The 12933-nt window shown below is 40.0% G+C and overlaps 1 protein-coding gene across 1 annotated transcript in view; it reads left to right on the top strand.

The window, feature by feature from the left end:
- The first annotated feature begins 1963 nt into the window (after positions 1-1963).
- Positions 1964-12933, top strand: part of KCNH3 (potassium voltage-gated channel subfamily H member 3) — a 118523-nt gene continuing 107553 nt past the window's right edge. Inside the window, exons 1-2 of the mRNA XM_033937814.1 lie at positions 1964-2113; positions 6191-6424. Coding sequence (XP_033793705.1) covers positions 2038-2113; positions 6191-6424 — 310 coding nt within the window. The 5' untranslated portion in view covers positions 1964-2037. The remainder of the gene's footprint in view (positions 2114-6190; positions 6425-12933) is intronic.

Below are 12933 nucleotides of genomic sequence, written 5' to 3'. Positions count from 1 at the left end.
CAAAACGTTGGCAAGCACAAGAAGAACAGTAAGTCGAAGACCAGAAAACAGTTTGGGGAACGTTGTCCTAGCTCAAGCCCAAGCAAGCAAAGGGCATAAATACACATCATCATACACCAAGACAAGCAGACTAGCAAAAATATACACTGCCCATTTTTTTTTTTTTGTAAATCTTTATTGATTTTTAAACTTTGTCAGTGCAATACAAATGATGAAACAGAAAAACTGCACAAAAACAATTAACTATACAATTATTACATTAAACAATCATTTTCTCCCCTTCCTATCTTAATTATTAAAACAATAATAGATATGATATGATTTCAATATTATGTTTAAAACAATTTTATTAGGTTTTGTACATAAACAGAACAATATTAGCCAGATCATCAAGCAAGTTACCTAAACATCACTACAGTACCCAATATGTCCACCCTCCAACCCCCATCCCCTATGATTTCAATATTATAAAGAAATAGCTTAACTCCTCAAAATACATTTCCCACCCCCCCTGGATACACTGCCCATTGACATGACCCGATCCTTTAGTCTTCTTGCCTTTAAACGTTGGTTCTAAATCTGAATAGTTGGATCTACATCCAAAGAGAAGGCTAACAACAGCGTTTACTGTAATGCCCCTCCCCCACTCCACCCCAGCCGATTTGGGCTGAATGTCACTCTTCCCCGTTGGGAAGGGTTAAAACGCCAGTACTGGGCAGACTTGCACGGTCTGTGTCTGTATATGGCCATTTGGTGGAGGATGGGCTGGGGAGGGCTTCAATGGCTGGGAGGGTGTAGATGGGTTGGAGTAGATTTTAACGGAGATTTCGGCAGTAGGAACCCAAGCACAGTACCGGGTAGAGCTTTAGATTCTTGCCCAGAAATAGCTAAGAAGAAAATATTTTAAAAAAATTTAAATTGAATCAGGTTGGGCAGACTGGATGGACCATTCGGGTCTTGATCTGCCGTCATCTACTATGTCACTCACGGATCTTAACAGCATGTCCTTAAAAATCTGAGGTCCGGGCCACTTTTAGTCTCAGCTGTAGGTTATGGCTTCTGCCAGACCTCTACGACACTTTAGTTCTGACGGATCCTAATGCTTTTCCCTCCCCCCCCCCTTCCCTTCCCCTCCCCGTTGTTCTCCTGGTGGGTTCGGGCCCTTTAAGGAAGAGGCAGGGTGTGTCTTTTGTGTCTATGGTTACTGCAAGCAGAGGCTGCGCTGGAGAGAAGGGAAGGGGAGGCTGCTCTCAACCGTAGTAGGCAAGAAACTTACCCCCCCCCTCCTCCCTTGGCTCCGGCGACAAGACTTGGGAGGGCGGGAAGTGGAGTTCCAAAGGGAGCAAAGCAACTCTGCGGGGAGGAGGGTCTGCGAGCCGGAAAAGAGAGAGAGCTGCTGCTGCTCTGGAGCTGGAGGACCCCGATCTCCATCCAGTTGGGCTGCTCAGCGCCTGAAGCCCGGCTTTGACGCGTCTCCTCGCGAGCATCCCCGGAGGTGCCAAGGAGAGAGCGGGGGGCGCGGAGGGAACGGGGGGGGGGGGGCCGAAGGGGAGAGCCAAAGATACTAGCAGGCGTTGCTGCTCCTGGTCAGGGGGCTCCGGAGGATCTTCTGGGAGTGCAAAAAGGACCCCCCTGCGCAGGTGTGTGGCCAGATCGTGCGCTTCCCAAAGGGAAAAGCTGTCAACCCCCCTCCTCCCCTCCCCCCCCATCAGTCACGAGGAGCTCCTGGAACACCCCAGATCTGGGAGGGGGAGAGCAGCCAGGACAGCCTTGCAAACTCCCTGCCAACCCAGGGGGAGCAAAACAAAGGCGCCCTTTATTGACTTTTCAAAAAAACAAGGATAGAAGCAATATGCTGGAATCTCGAAAGAGGAAAGATACTTTTTTTAAAAAAATAACTTTTTCTTTCCCCGGGGCTGGAATTTACAGTGTCGTTGAGACTGTTTAGCAATATCTAAAAAAAAAGAAAAAAGGATTGAGTATCTACTGTCTCCCATATTCCCTGGAGGATGGAGTTCGTTCCGAGAAGTCCTTAAAATGCCTGCTATGAGGGGTCTGCTTGCTCCTCAGAACACTTTTCTAGACACAATAGCAACTCGATTTGATGGGACACGTAAGTAACGAGTTTCCAAGGTCTCAGCCGTTTGCTATGTGTTTACCGGTTTCAAATGTCCCTTGAGGAGTTGACATGATGCAATGTCTTCCAAGTACAGCCTTTGATGCGGTTTTAAAGATGAGTTTCGGTGCAGGGCGATTGCGGAATGGATGGCACTAAGCTGCTTTCAGTAGCTCGGGTTAAGGCTCTGTGACCAGGCCGAGCTGGAGGGAGCTGTAGAGAGGGAACTGAGGATGTTATGGGCCTTTCTGAGCTACCTTGGAGAGAATAGGTGAAGAGATTGCAAGGATAATCCAGTGAGGGAAGTGCCCAAGCAGAAGAGAGTCCATGAGGCAGAAAAAAAACCTGAGGAGGGTTTTTCTTTCTACAGGTGCCTATAGGCGGGTAGGGAAGGGAGAGGTGAAGGAAAAAGATCCGGAGAAGTTGCTGGAATGTCCTCAGAGCTCTTGGGCTCTCGTGTTTGGTCATCTCCTTAAAGTATCTCAGCACAAACACCAGTTCTGGTACTAGTGAGGTTTGGGTGGCGTTCAAGATGTTATTTATTTATCAGGAAGGAAGAACTGAAGCTTTAGTGTTCTTGAGGGGATTTTAGGTGACCGCACTGCCTGTTTATGGCGTTTGCCATTCATTTAAAATGATTCTGCCAAGATTCTGGGGTGTTTTTTTTTTTTTTTTTCTTCTCCCCCCCCCGTCACTGTTAATAACAAAAGAAGCGAGAGCAGTGCACACAATATGTTCAGGCTCTCTGCCACGAAAATGAGCGTATATAATTGCATGCACTGCAACATTGACTTGCACAAGGCTCCATACAAAGTCATCGACACAAAGTCACTTATCAATACACTGCCACGTCTCTTACAGACTCACACCGTCCACTCTACGCATTTGTATTTGTTTGTACACATAAAATGGACAGACATATTCGTAACCACTCAACTTACTTTCAACATGTGTTTCATGAGTTCTCTATACATATAGCCAGCCATATGTGCCTGTAGTTGAACAGGTAAGTATGTGAAGATGGGTAGGGTAAAGACTCATCGCCAAATAGATTTCTTTAGGAATAAACTTTGGAAGACAGGAGTCTATTTGGTCAGGCGCAGGGTAAGCTGCGACGACAGATGTATCTAATATCCAGTGTACTGTATTTTAAATGCTCCTTCGTATTTTCAGTTTGTGCATATACTATTTCATTTGAATCATTGTGGTGTTTGAATATTTATAATAAGTGGCTTTTATATTTTTAGCAGATAATTATTCTTCAACTACAATCTGATAAATATAAAATCAGACTTTCATATATGTGTGTATGTGTTATATATATATGTGTGTGTGTGTATGTGTTATATGTGTGTGTGTGTGTGTGTATATATATATATATATATATATATATATATATATATATATATATATATATATATATATATATATATATGACTTTACACATATAGAGAGAGAAATTCACACATATACACACACCACACACCATAAGTTTGGAGTTTAAAACAGCATTGATTTCACATAACAAGATAAACATTTTTCTGTACTGTAGGTGAAGATGCGACTGCTAAAAATATAGGAGCGCCACTTAAAAATTTGAAAGCCTGAAATTAGCCAGCATCATTTGAGTCAGCTCTTACAGAAGAACCCGACGTAGATGCTGCAGTAATTAGAAATGTGAGGAGGAGTTGGGGGTTGAAAATCAAAGCACTGCCTGCATTTGGCTCTTTTCAAAAACTGATTTTATTGACGCTTTTGTTTATAAAAATAGTCGCATCAAACAGGTCCTAAACACAGGTTTTCACATTTTGTGAACTTTCCAAAACAGGTGAACTACAAAGCACGACAAAGGTACATGCTTGCCAGAAGAATGAATTAATCCAAAATGCCAGACTTTCTGAACTCAGAAATCATTGGTGTTTTGGTTACATAAGATGAGGGTAAAGCTTCTGTCTCTCCACCTAGAAATCGGGGGAAATGTGGCTAGGTGGCATATTCTAGTAGCTGTTTGTGTTTCATTAGTTTTTGTATAGAATTGTTTAGGAGGTTGTAATTATAAAAATGACTTTTTCTGAAAGAAAGAAAAAGTCTAATAGATGCATATGCTTAGCCCATTATTTGGGCTCTAAACAAGAAACATTGCTCCCTTTGAGACTGAATAACTAAGCAGTTCCCTGCATGCCTAACTCGTATGATTGTTTTGAGAAATAGACTGCAGGGAAAATATTAATATTCACTATATGAACAGTGATTACTTTCTTTTTATACTGCCAGCATTAACATTATAAAAACATAATGATGTAGAACACTATAAAAATAAGCATTCACTTTTTTTTTTTTTTTTAGATCTTCCAATTAAAGTTAACACACAAGGGTGTTAGGTCCAGTGCTCGTTATTCCTCATGCTAGCGAATGCAAGATGACGCTTATTTTCTGGACGACATGAGCGAGTTTCAGCACTTTGGACAGCTCCTCTGTCTTACGCCCCAGGCACCAATGTGCACGAGTACAGGGGCAAAAGTGCGCTTCTCAACTTTCAAATCTATACACAGCCTAAGAGAAACTAAAAAATTAGAGCCTGGATATTGTTATTCATCTCAATATTCACTGAGTCCAGGGAGGGGTTATTTGTATTGTGTTTAGTATCCCCAGTCACTTTGAAATGTTGGCGCCTTTACTGCTATTTAGAGCACATTTTAAGTCAGCCTTTGTATGAATCTTCTTTGAAAATGGCTACTACATTTTATAGGAGATTATGTTGTCAAAATATGAAGCAAAAAAAAGAGGTTTTCTATCATAAACTGTTGTCATAATAATCATATGATATATAGCAGAGAAATATGTATTAAAAGCTTCCAGTATTATTATTATTTCTGTTTTATAGTGTTCATGATCAAAGGTTACAAAGCAATAGCAAAATTTCCTTTTTCTCTGGTCTTTAAGCGGGATAACCCCCTTCCCCCTCCCCCCCCCCCTTTTTAATTTCTTCCCTCTGGTTTCAGTGTACTGTTATTCTCATGTAACAGTAAAAAGATCCCAAAGCAAGGGTTCAGAGCCTGATACACAGCACAGGAAACACACACACAAAAAGTTGCACCCAGAACTGTTCATACCAGGATAAGCACATCTGCACCTCTTCGGTGCATGCATGGATGTGGAAAAAAAAATCCCTGTCAAAGTTCTCATGTCTTTTCTCCCCACCCTACTCCACCCACACCCACACCCCTCAAATGTCCAGATAGGGCACTAAGCAAAAGTCATTTGGTGGACCCAAACACACACACACACACACACACACACACAAATTAAACCAGTTCCATGAGTGCCACTCTATTACTGTGAAGGATTTTCCTCAATTTCAGCACAAGAATTTTCTCCCATTCTGTGTCAATAAGGGAAAAGCTTAGTACACACAGAAGGTCCCTTAATCATTTTCTTGTGTTTTTAAAAGTTGCATATTTTGGACTGCAATATAAAATTAGACACTCTTTTCCCTATATCTTAAATAAACTTTAAGGTCCAAGAGTGGCATTTGTTATTGGTTTATCTGGATCTCACTTACTGCATTGAACTGGGATGAACCTGAACTGGCTTCATTTCTACCACTTATGTTTTCAGTTTATGCCATATATCCAGTATGCCTGAAATCCAGAGCCAATGATAAAAGTTGGTGGTGACTTTATACTCCCCTACACAAATACATACAGAGATGCCTCCCTTGCTCAGGAGTGTTATAGTTTTTTTAATATGAAAGACTCAACAAAAATCTCACCACTTCCCACAGTCCAGATATCGTAAAGTTCTGTACCAGGTACATTACATAGATTGTGAGCCCACCGGGACAGAGAGGGAAAATGCTTGAGTACCTGATTGTAAAAACCGCTTAGATAACCTTGATAGGCGGTATATAAAATCCTAATAAACTTGAAACTTAAACTTACCTGTAAAGATAAAGGACCTTCCCACAAATGCTCACCTTGTCTCCCTACTTGGCAATTCTTTTTCCATGGCACAGCTACCCATTCTACTTGGATAGACATTCTTTCATGACCCTCATTCTTTGTCTGTTTGCAGATAGTAACTTTGTTCTGGGGAATGCTCAGGTGCTGGACACATTCCCTGTGGTTTACTGCTCAGACGGCTTTTGTGACCTTACTGGCTTCACCCGTGCAGAGGTCATGCAACGGTCTTGTGCTTGCACCTTCCTCTATGGGCCTGAGACCAATGAGCTGCTTCAGCTGCAGATTCAGAAGGCGCTGGATGAGAGGCAGGAGTTCAAGGCTGAACTTATTCTATATAGAAAGAGTGGTAAGTTCCACAGAGCCTAAAGTCTTCTATAGCAAGGGCTGATAACTGATCTCTTCCTTTCTCCCTCCCACCCATTTATAAGAATATGCTTTCAATTGAAATAACATAGGAAATGTTGACATCATATTGTATGTTTTTTCATGTCACTGACAGATAAAAATGAGCAGGAAGACACAAAAATTAATGGTTTTTTTTCATGTGTCATCAGTAGTGCTCACGTTTCTGAAAGAACACACACTCTTTCAAAGCAGCAAATTGTACATACACCTAAATTCTGTATATAGCACCTTGAGCTGTGCGCACAGTCGATTAGCTTGTACAACTTAATTGTTTAACAATGCTCCTCCCGCCTTCCCCCGGCATCCCGGCCTTACCTGGTGGTCTAGCGGGCTTTCGGGGCAGGAGCGATCTTCCTACGCTCCTGCCCCGTGCAGATCGCCAATAGGAAATGGCTGTGGAGAGTTCCCGTCGTCGTCTCAAGAGACTACAGGAATTCCCCACAGCCATTTCCTATTAGCGATCTACACTGAGCAGGAGCGTAGGAAGATTGCTCCTGCCCCGAAAGCCCTCTAGACCACCAGGTAAGGCCAGGACGCCGGGGGGAAGGCTAAACTATGGGTTTTTTTTCTTTTTTTCCCCCTCCCCCCAAAATCACGAATATGTGAAATCGCGGTTGCCGAAACCACGAATGGGGAGGGGGAAGTGTACATTATATATAAAATATAGCATTAAGAAATTATTAACTTATCTAGATTATACATATTTATCAAATAGATAAGTTTTTAACAATCTTCTAAAGGCCTAGTAAGAAGAAAAACTTAAGATCAAACCACTAAAACTTTTGTCCAAAGTTCTGCCTGAAAGGACAGGGTTCTATTAAGAAATCTTTTGTATACACAATCTTTTATTGAGGGGGGAAAAAATAAGGTTGTGTTTCGTGAAGAACGTCTGTTTTCTACTAGTTCAAAATTATCTGAAAGATAACTTGGAATAAGACCATATAATGTTTTATAACAAATACAGGCCACCATTCTAGTCAGCACAGTTAACTGCAAACTGTCAATGCCTAGGTGAAGGAAAAATCTCAGAATACCACCCCAAGGATCATATTACTATTCTCCTTTGATTTTCCAGTGGTAGAGAGTATCTATCATTGATCAAAAACCTTCACTGTTGAGAGGACTATAAAATTGAATCCTTCTTGTGCATTATACTACTCAATCTCATATTCAACAAATTTTTCAATATTATGTGAATCTTAACACCAATTTATGCAGCTCTGGCAAATTAGAGAGCGTTACCAAGCACAAGATAAGTTAATGCTATGTGCTTTTTGACTTTACAACCTATAGTACTGGTTAGGTCATACACTATTCTTTGGTAAAAACAATAATTGGTGTTAAGCCCATAACTAAGGGCTCCTTTTACAAAGGTGAGCTAGCGTTTTTAACGCACGCACTGGATTAGCACGTGCTATAGCACACGCTAGCCGAAAATCTACCGCCTGCTCAAAAGCAGGCGGTAGCGGCTGGCGCACATGGCAATTTAGCCCGCGCTATTCTGCTTGTTAAGGCCCTAGCGCGACTTTGTAAAAGGAGCCCCAAATGCGCTTTGGTTAAAAGGCTCCAAAATGAGTTAAAGTGTATGATAGACCATGGAGGTGCTCATTCTCTCCAGGATTTATACCTGCCCGAGATTGGAGAATATTTGTCCACCTTATGTCCAAATTCTCTTTCTAATAAAGCAGTCTCAACAACATGTCTTTTCCAATAAATGTATTTATTTATTTGGTTCATTTTATATCCTGTCCTCCTCAATGAGCTCGGAACGGGTTACATGTTAACATATATAATGCATAGAAAAACAGGATACAATTTGCGGTTGTACATTATAGTTGGACTCTCTTAGGTAGATATACATGTAGAGAAGAGTTTAGTATACCATTTGGTTATTCTTAGGTGTTTTCTAAGTTTGCATACATAGAGTTTGAATACCTAGTGATTTTTTTTTAGGAAGAGATAGGCCTTTATTGCTCTCCTAAAAGTTAAGAAGTCTGTCAAGGAATCTGATGTGGGGGACAGTTGATTCCAGTAGCTTGGTAGAAATTGGGAGTAGGACCGGCGTCTGGCACACTGGAGTTAGAGGGCACGGCCAGGGGGTATTTGGAGTTGAATTTCTGGAGTGGTCTGTTTGGGAAGTATTGTGGAAGCTTGTCTGTTATGTAGCTGGTACCATGCTGTGTAAGGATTTGTATGCTGTTATTAGTCCCTTAAAAATACAGTGTTTGGTGATGGGGAGCCAATGGGCTGATGACAGTGCTTGTGAGATTGTTTTGTTCTTATACCGTTGAATAAGGCATTACAGTAGTCCATGCAGGATAGAATGAATTCATAGAGAATTTAGGGGAAGTCAGTTTCGGAGAAGTAGTTCCTTATTTCTTAAGCTGTCTGAGATAGTAGAATGAGGATAAGACTACTTGAGAAATGTGACCAGAAAGGTTAGTGTCTAGAAGTATACCTAAGCTACGTGCTTGGTCTTTTGCAATTATGGTTGTGGCTTCCCAGTTGAGAGAGGGACAAGTGTAAGAGCACTGTTCTTTGCAGATCCATAGGAGTTCTGTTTTTGAGGCATTTAGCTGAAGTTTATTTGTAGACATCCAGTTTTTTAGTTCCATGAGTCAGCTGTGCAGTCTTGCAATCTGGGCGTCGTGGCTCTTACCCAGAGGAAGGTAAAGTTGGATTTTGTCTTCAAAGAAGTGGATATGTATGTGGTGTCTGTGGGCTATATCTAGGACAGGTTTGACATAGAGGTTGAATAGGAAAGGGGACAAGAGAGCTCCCTATGGGGCTCCGTATTTTCTTGGTTTCAGTTTAAATAGGGTGGAGTCCAGCAGTATCCTTTAGGTCCTGTTGCTTAGGAAGGATTTGAACCAGCTTAGTACAATATCTTGGAGTCGAGTAATGAGGGCTAAATGGTCAGTAGTGTTGAAGACTGCACTGAGACCGAGCAGTACTAGTAGTACATCAGTCCATGAATTTCCAGCAGTCGTCGATTACATCCATCAGAACAGTTTCAGTGCTGTGGTATTTTCTGAATCCTGACTGGTATGTGGATAGGGCTTCTTGTTTATGTAGGAGAGGAGTTGGTTATGTACAATTTTTTTCCCATGATCTTGAATATGAAGGGAAGGCTTAAAGTTGCTGGGTCAAGTATGGGCTTTTTCAGGATTGGTCCGATGATAGCTGATTTCCAAATTGTAGGTATAAATTTCTAAAAATATGCAATACACAACAATATTGGCATTTGGTTTGGGGGAGACTTAAGGAAATTTAAAATGTCAATCAATGTCTATAAATGTCAGAATGTACAGTGCTGTGTACACCCTTCAGCGCTATATAAGTGATAAGTAGTAGTAGTAGTAGTTATGCTCACTTATAAAATTGTTCATTTAAGGTCAACGGCATTGTCCTTTATGTTGTAAGGGGAAGAAGCTAAATTATTTGATGTATTAATGGAGATAGCAATGAAAAATATATCTTAACAAAAACAGTTCTGCTCTATCTGTGCATGCCTGATAAGAATGCGGTTTCTTTGGTAGGGAAGTCTGAAGAAGTAGCTGCTGTTAAAAAACGATGCTTACGTATAATTTTTAAAAAGTTATGGGGTACATTAGATGTTTTTGGTCAAACTAATGTATACGCTTAATTGGGTCTCAGCTATTGTTTGTGTCCTGAAGGGACTGGAAATGTCTTTGTTATTTGTCATTGAAAAAAGACAATAAAGAATTAGTCAGTTAGTTAGGTACCATTGACTTGTTCTCGAGTCCTATCAACTTGATGGAATTACAGATCTAAAAAGAGATCAGTTTTGTGCTAGTCCAGTAAGGTCCTCCAGCATCATCCCCATGGTTGTTTTCAACATATCCAGCCATCTGATTGCAGGTTGCCCTCATTACCTTCTCCAATAATCATTCTCTTCTGACAGTGTGACCAAAATAAGACAGTTGTAACTTCATCAATTGGGCTTTGAGTGACATAGCCAGTTTGATCTCTTCCAGAATTGATTTGTTAGTTCTTCTGGTAGTCCAAGACATACATAAAATTCTTCTCCAGCACTAAAACTCAAAAGAGCCAATTTTCTTTCTGTCTTGTTTCCATAGTGTCCAGCTTTCGCATCTGTAATTTACCACTGAGAAAATGAGTGCATAGATAAGTCTGACCTTCATTTGGAGTGTTATTTCCTTGCCTCTGAATACTTTGTCAAGAGCCTTCATTTAAGAGCGACTCAGTGCTATTCTGCAGAGTATTTCTTCCTTGTTAGTTGATGCTTTGTTTACAAAAGAGCCTAGAAGATTAAAATCATTTACAACTAATATTCTATCACCTTCAAGCTCAAAAACTTCAAAATTTTCCATGTTCATGATCTTTGTCTTGTTTATGTTAAGTTCTAATCCCATGTTATGTCTTTCGGCTTTGACTTTTCTCAATAGATACAGCATGTCTTCTTTGCTTCTGGTGATGAGTATTATATCATCTGCATAGTACAGGTTGTTTATATTTCGGCCACCAGTTTTTAAACCAATGCTCTATTCTTCCAAATGTGCTTTTCTGAAGAGGGCTTTGCTGTAAAGGTTGAACAGGTAAGGTGACAAGATGCATCTTTGCCTGACGCCATGTTTTGTTGGAAACCAATCAGTGTTGTCATATTCTGTTCTCATAGCAGCTTCTTGATTTTTGTAGAGACTCTTTATCACCTGAGTTATGTGTTTGGGTATTCCCATTTGTGCTAGAATTCTCCATAGTTTATCGTGATCCACACAGTCAAAAGCTTTGCTGTATTTGAAGAAGGGCTTTTGGTATTCTTTGATCTTCTCCAATATCCATCTAACATTGGCAATATTGTCTCTTGTTCCTCGACCTTTTCTAAAACCAGCCTGAACTACGGGTAGTTCTTGCTTAGTGTACGATTGTTGCCTTTGTTGTATTATTTTCAGGAATATTTTGTTAGCATGTGGAATTAATGCAATCATTTTGTAGTTGTTACAGTCCTTGGCATCACCTTTCTTCGGTATAGATATGAAGAGTGATCTTCTCCAATAGGTTGGCCACGTTTTTTCCTTCCAAATCTGTTGAGACAGTCAAATGAGGGCCATGATAGCACCTTCTGAGCCTTTGATTTATTCAATTGGAATACCATCGATACCAGGTGACTTGTTTTTTTTATAAAGCTTTAATTGCTGCTATGACTTCGTCTTTTAAAATATCTGGTTCTTCTTCGGCATCAGTTTCCAGTTCAATTTCCCCAAAGTTATCTTTTTTATATAGATTTTCCATATATACTTTCCATCTCTTTTTAATGCTTTCTGGATTATTAAATAATATTCCATTGGCACATTTAAGTATCCCCAATCAAGGCTAGAATTTCTACTGCAATCTCTTAAACTCCTGATATGTTAATATGGTTTTTCCATTTACATGTTCTGATTCAATTTTCTGAAAAATAACCTTTGGATTTCATTCTTTGTCTTACCGAACTTAACGTTGAAACACTCAGTTCATGTGTGATACTTTTTCTCTATCACTGGAAATTTTTGCTTGTATTCTTTGTTCTGCTACTTTTCCAGGTTTTTCTGAGATCCAAGGCTTGCTTTCTTGGCTTTCTTTCTCTTCTGGAATGTTTTTTTTAGCTTCATCACTAATTATGGTTTTGATGTCATTTCTTAACTCTTTGGGCTCTCTATCTCCTATAAAATGACAGACAAATCTGTTGTCTAGTTTTATCCAATAATCTGATGGAATATTTTCGATCCAAGCACAAGAGTCATGAGGAAGAGAAGCCACAAATCAGGAATATATCATCAAATGGAACCTTTATTGGGTCTGGCCAGTGTTTTGGCACGTAAGTGCCTTTTTCAAGAGTCTACAAATTGAGCATATTAGTAAAATATATATATATATATATAAATATAAGTAAACATACACCATAAATACATAAAAATTATATGTAAGTATATCTTTCAGTCCAATCATGAACGCCCAGGACAACTTATGACTCCTATAATTTCTTTTAGCAGACTCAAATACCATGTTAGCAACTTGGAAATTTGAATATCAGTCGATACATCATTTAATATTGCGCTGAAGATTTTCAAGACTCCTGAAGCAGGCCATTTCGACTGAAACATGTACATGTCGAATCATTGAATTATTGAATAAATGAAAGGACATTTATGCAATAAATTGTGTCCACCAGTCTATTTAGGACATTTCCACTCCATTTGAATTTGCGAATTTGGTTCTCCTGTTCCATACATTAGTAAGTCTTCTAGAACATATAAATATCACGAATATAACTAAACCAACGTGACAAAAAATATGTCATATTGTGGGAGGTCTTTAATGATCCTGTGAAGCTTTACTTTGATCTTGCATGTCAAAAGCTCATGGTAGCTTGCACAATTAGCTCCTGGTTTAGTTCTTGCAGTCAAAACTGCAGATTTCCATCTCTGT

This window comes from Geotrypetes seraphini, chromosome 3, assembly GCF_902459505.1.
Source record: "Geotrypetes seraphini chromosome 3, aGeoSer1.1, whole genome shotgun sequence".
In the NCBI taxonomy this organism is placed as follows: Eukaryota; Metazoa; Chordata; class Amphibia; order Gymnophiona; family Dermophiidae; genus Geotrypetes; species Geotrypetes seraphini.
Note: the sequence above shows the minus strand (reverse complement) of the source record. Positions and strands in the feature narration are given on the sequence as shown.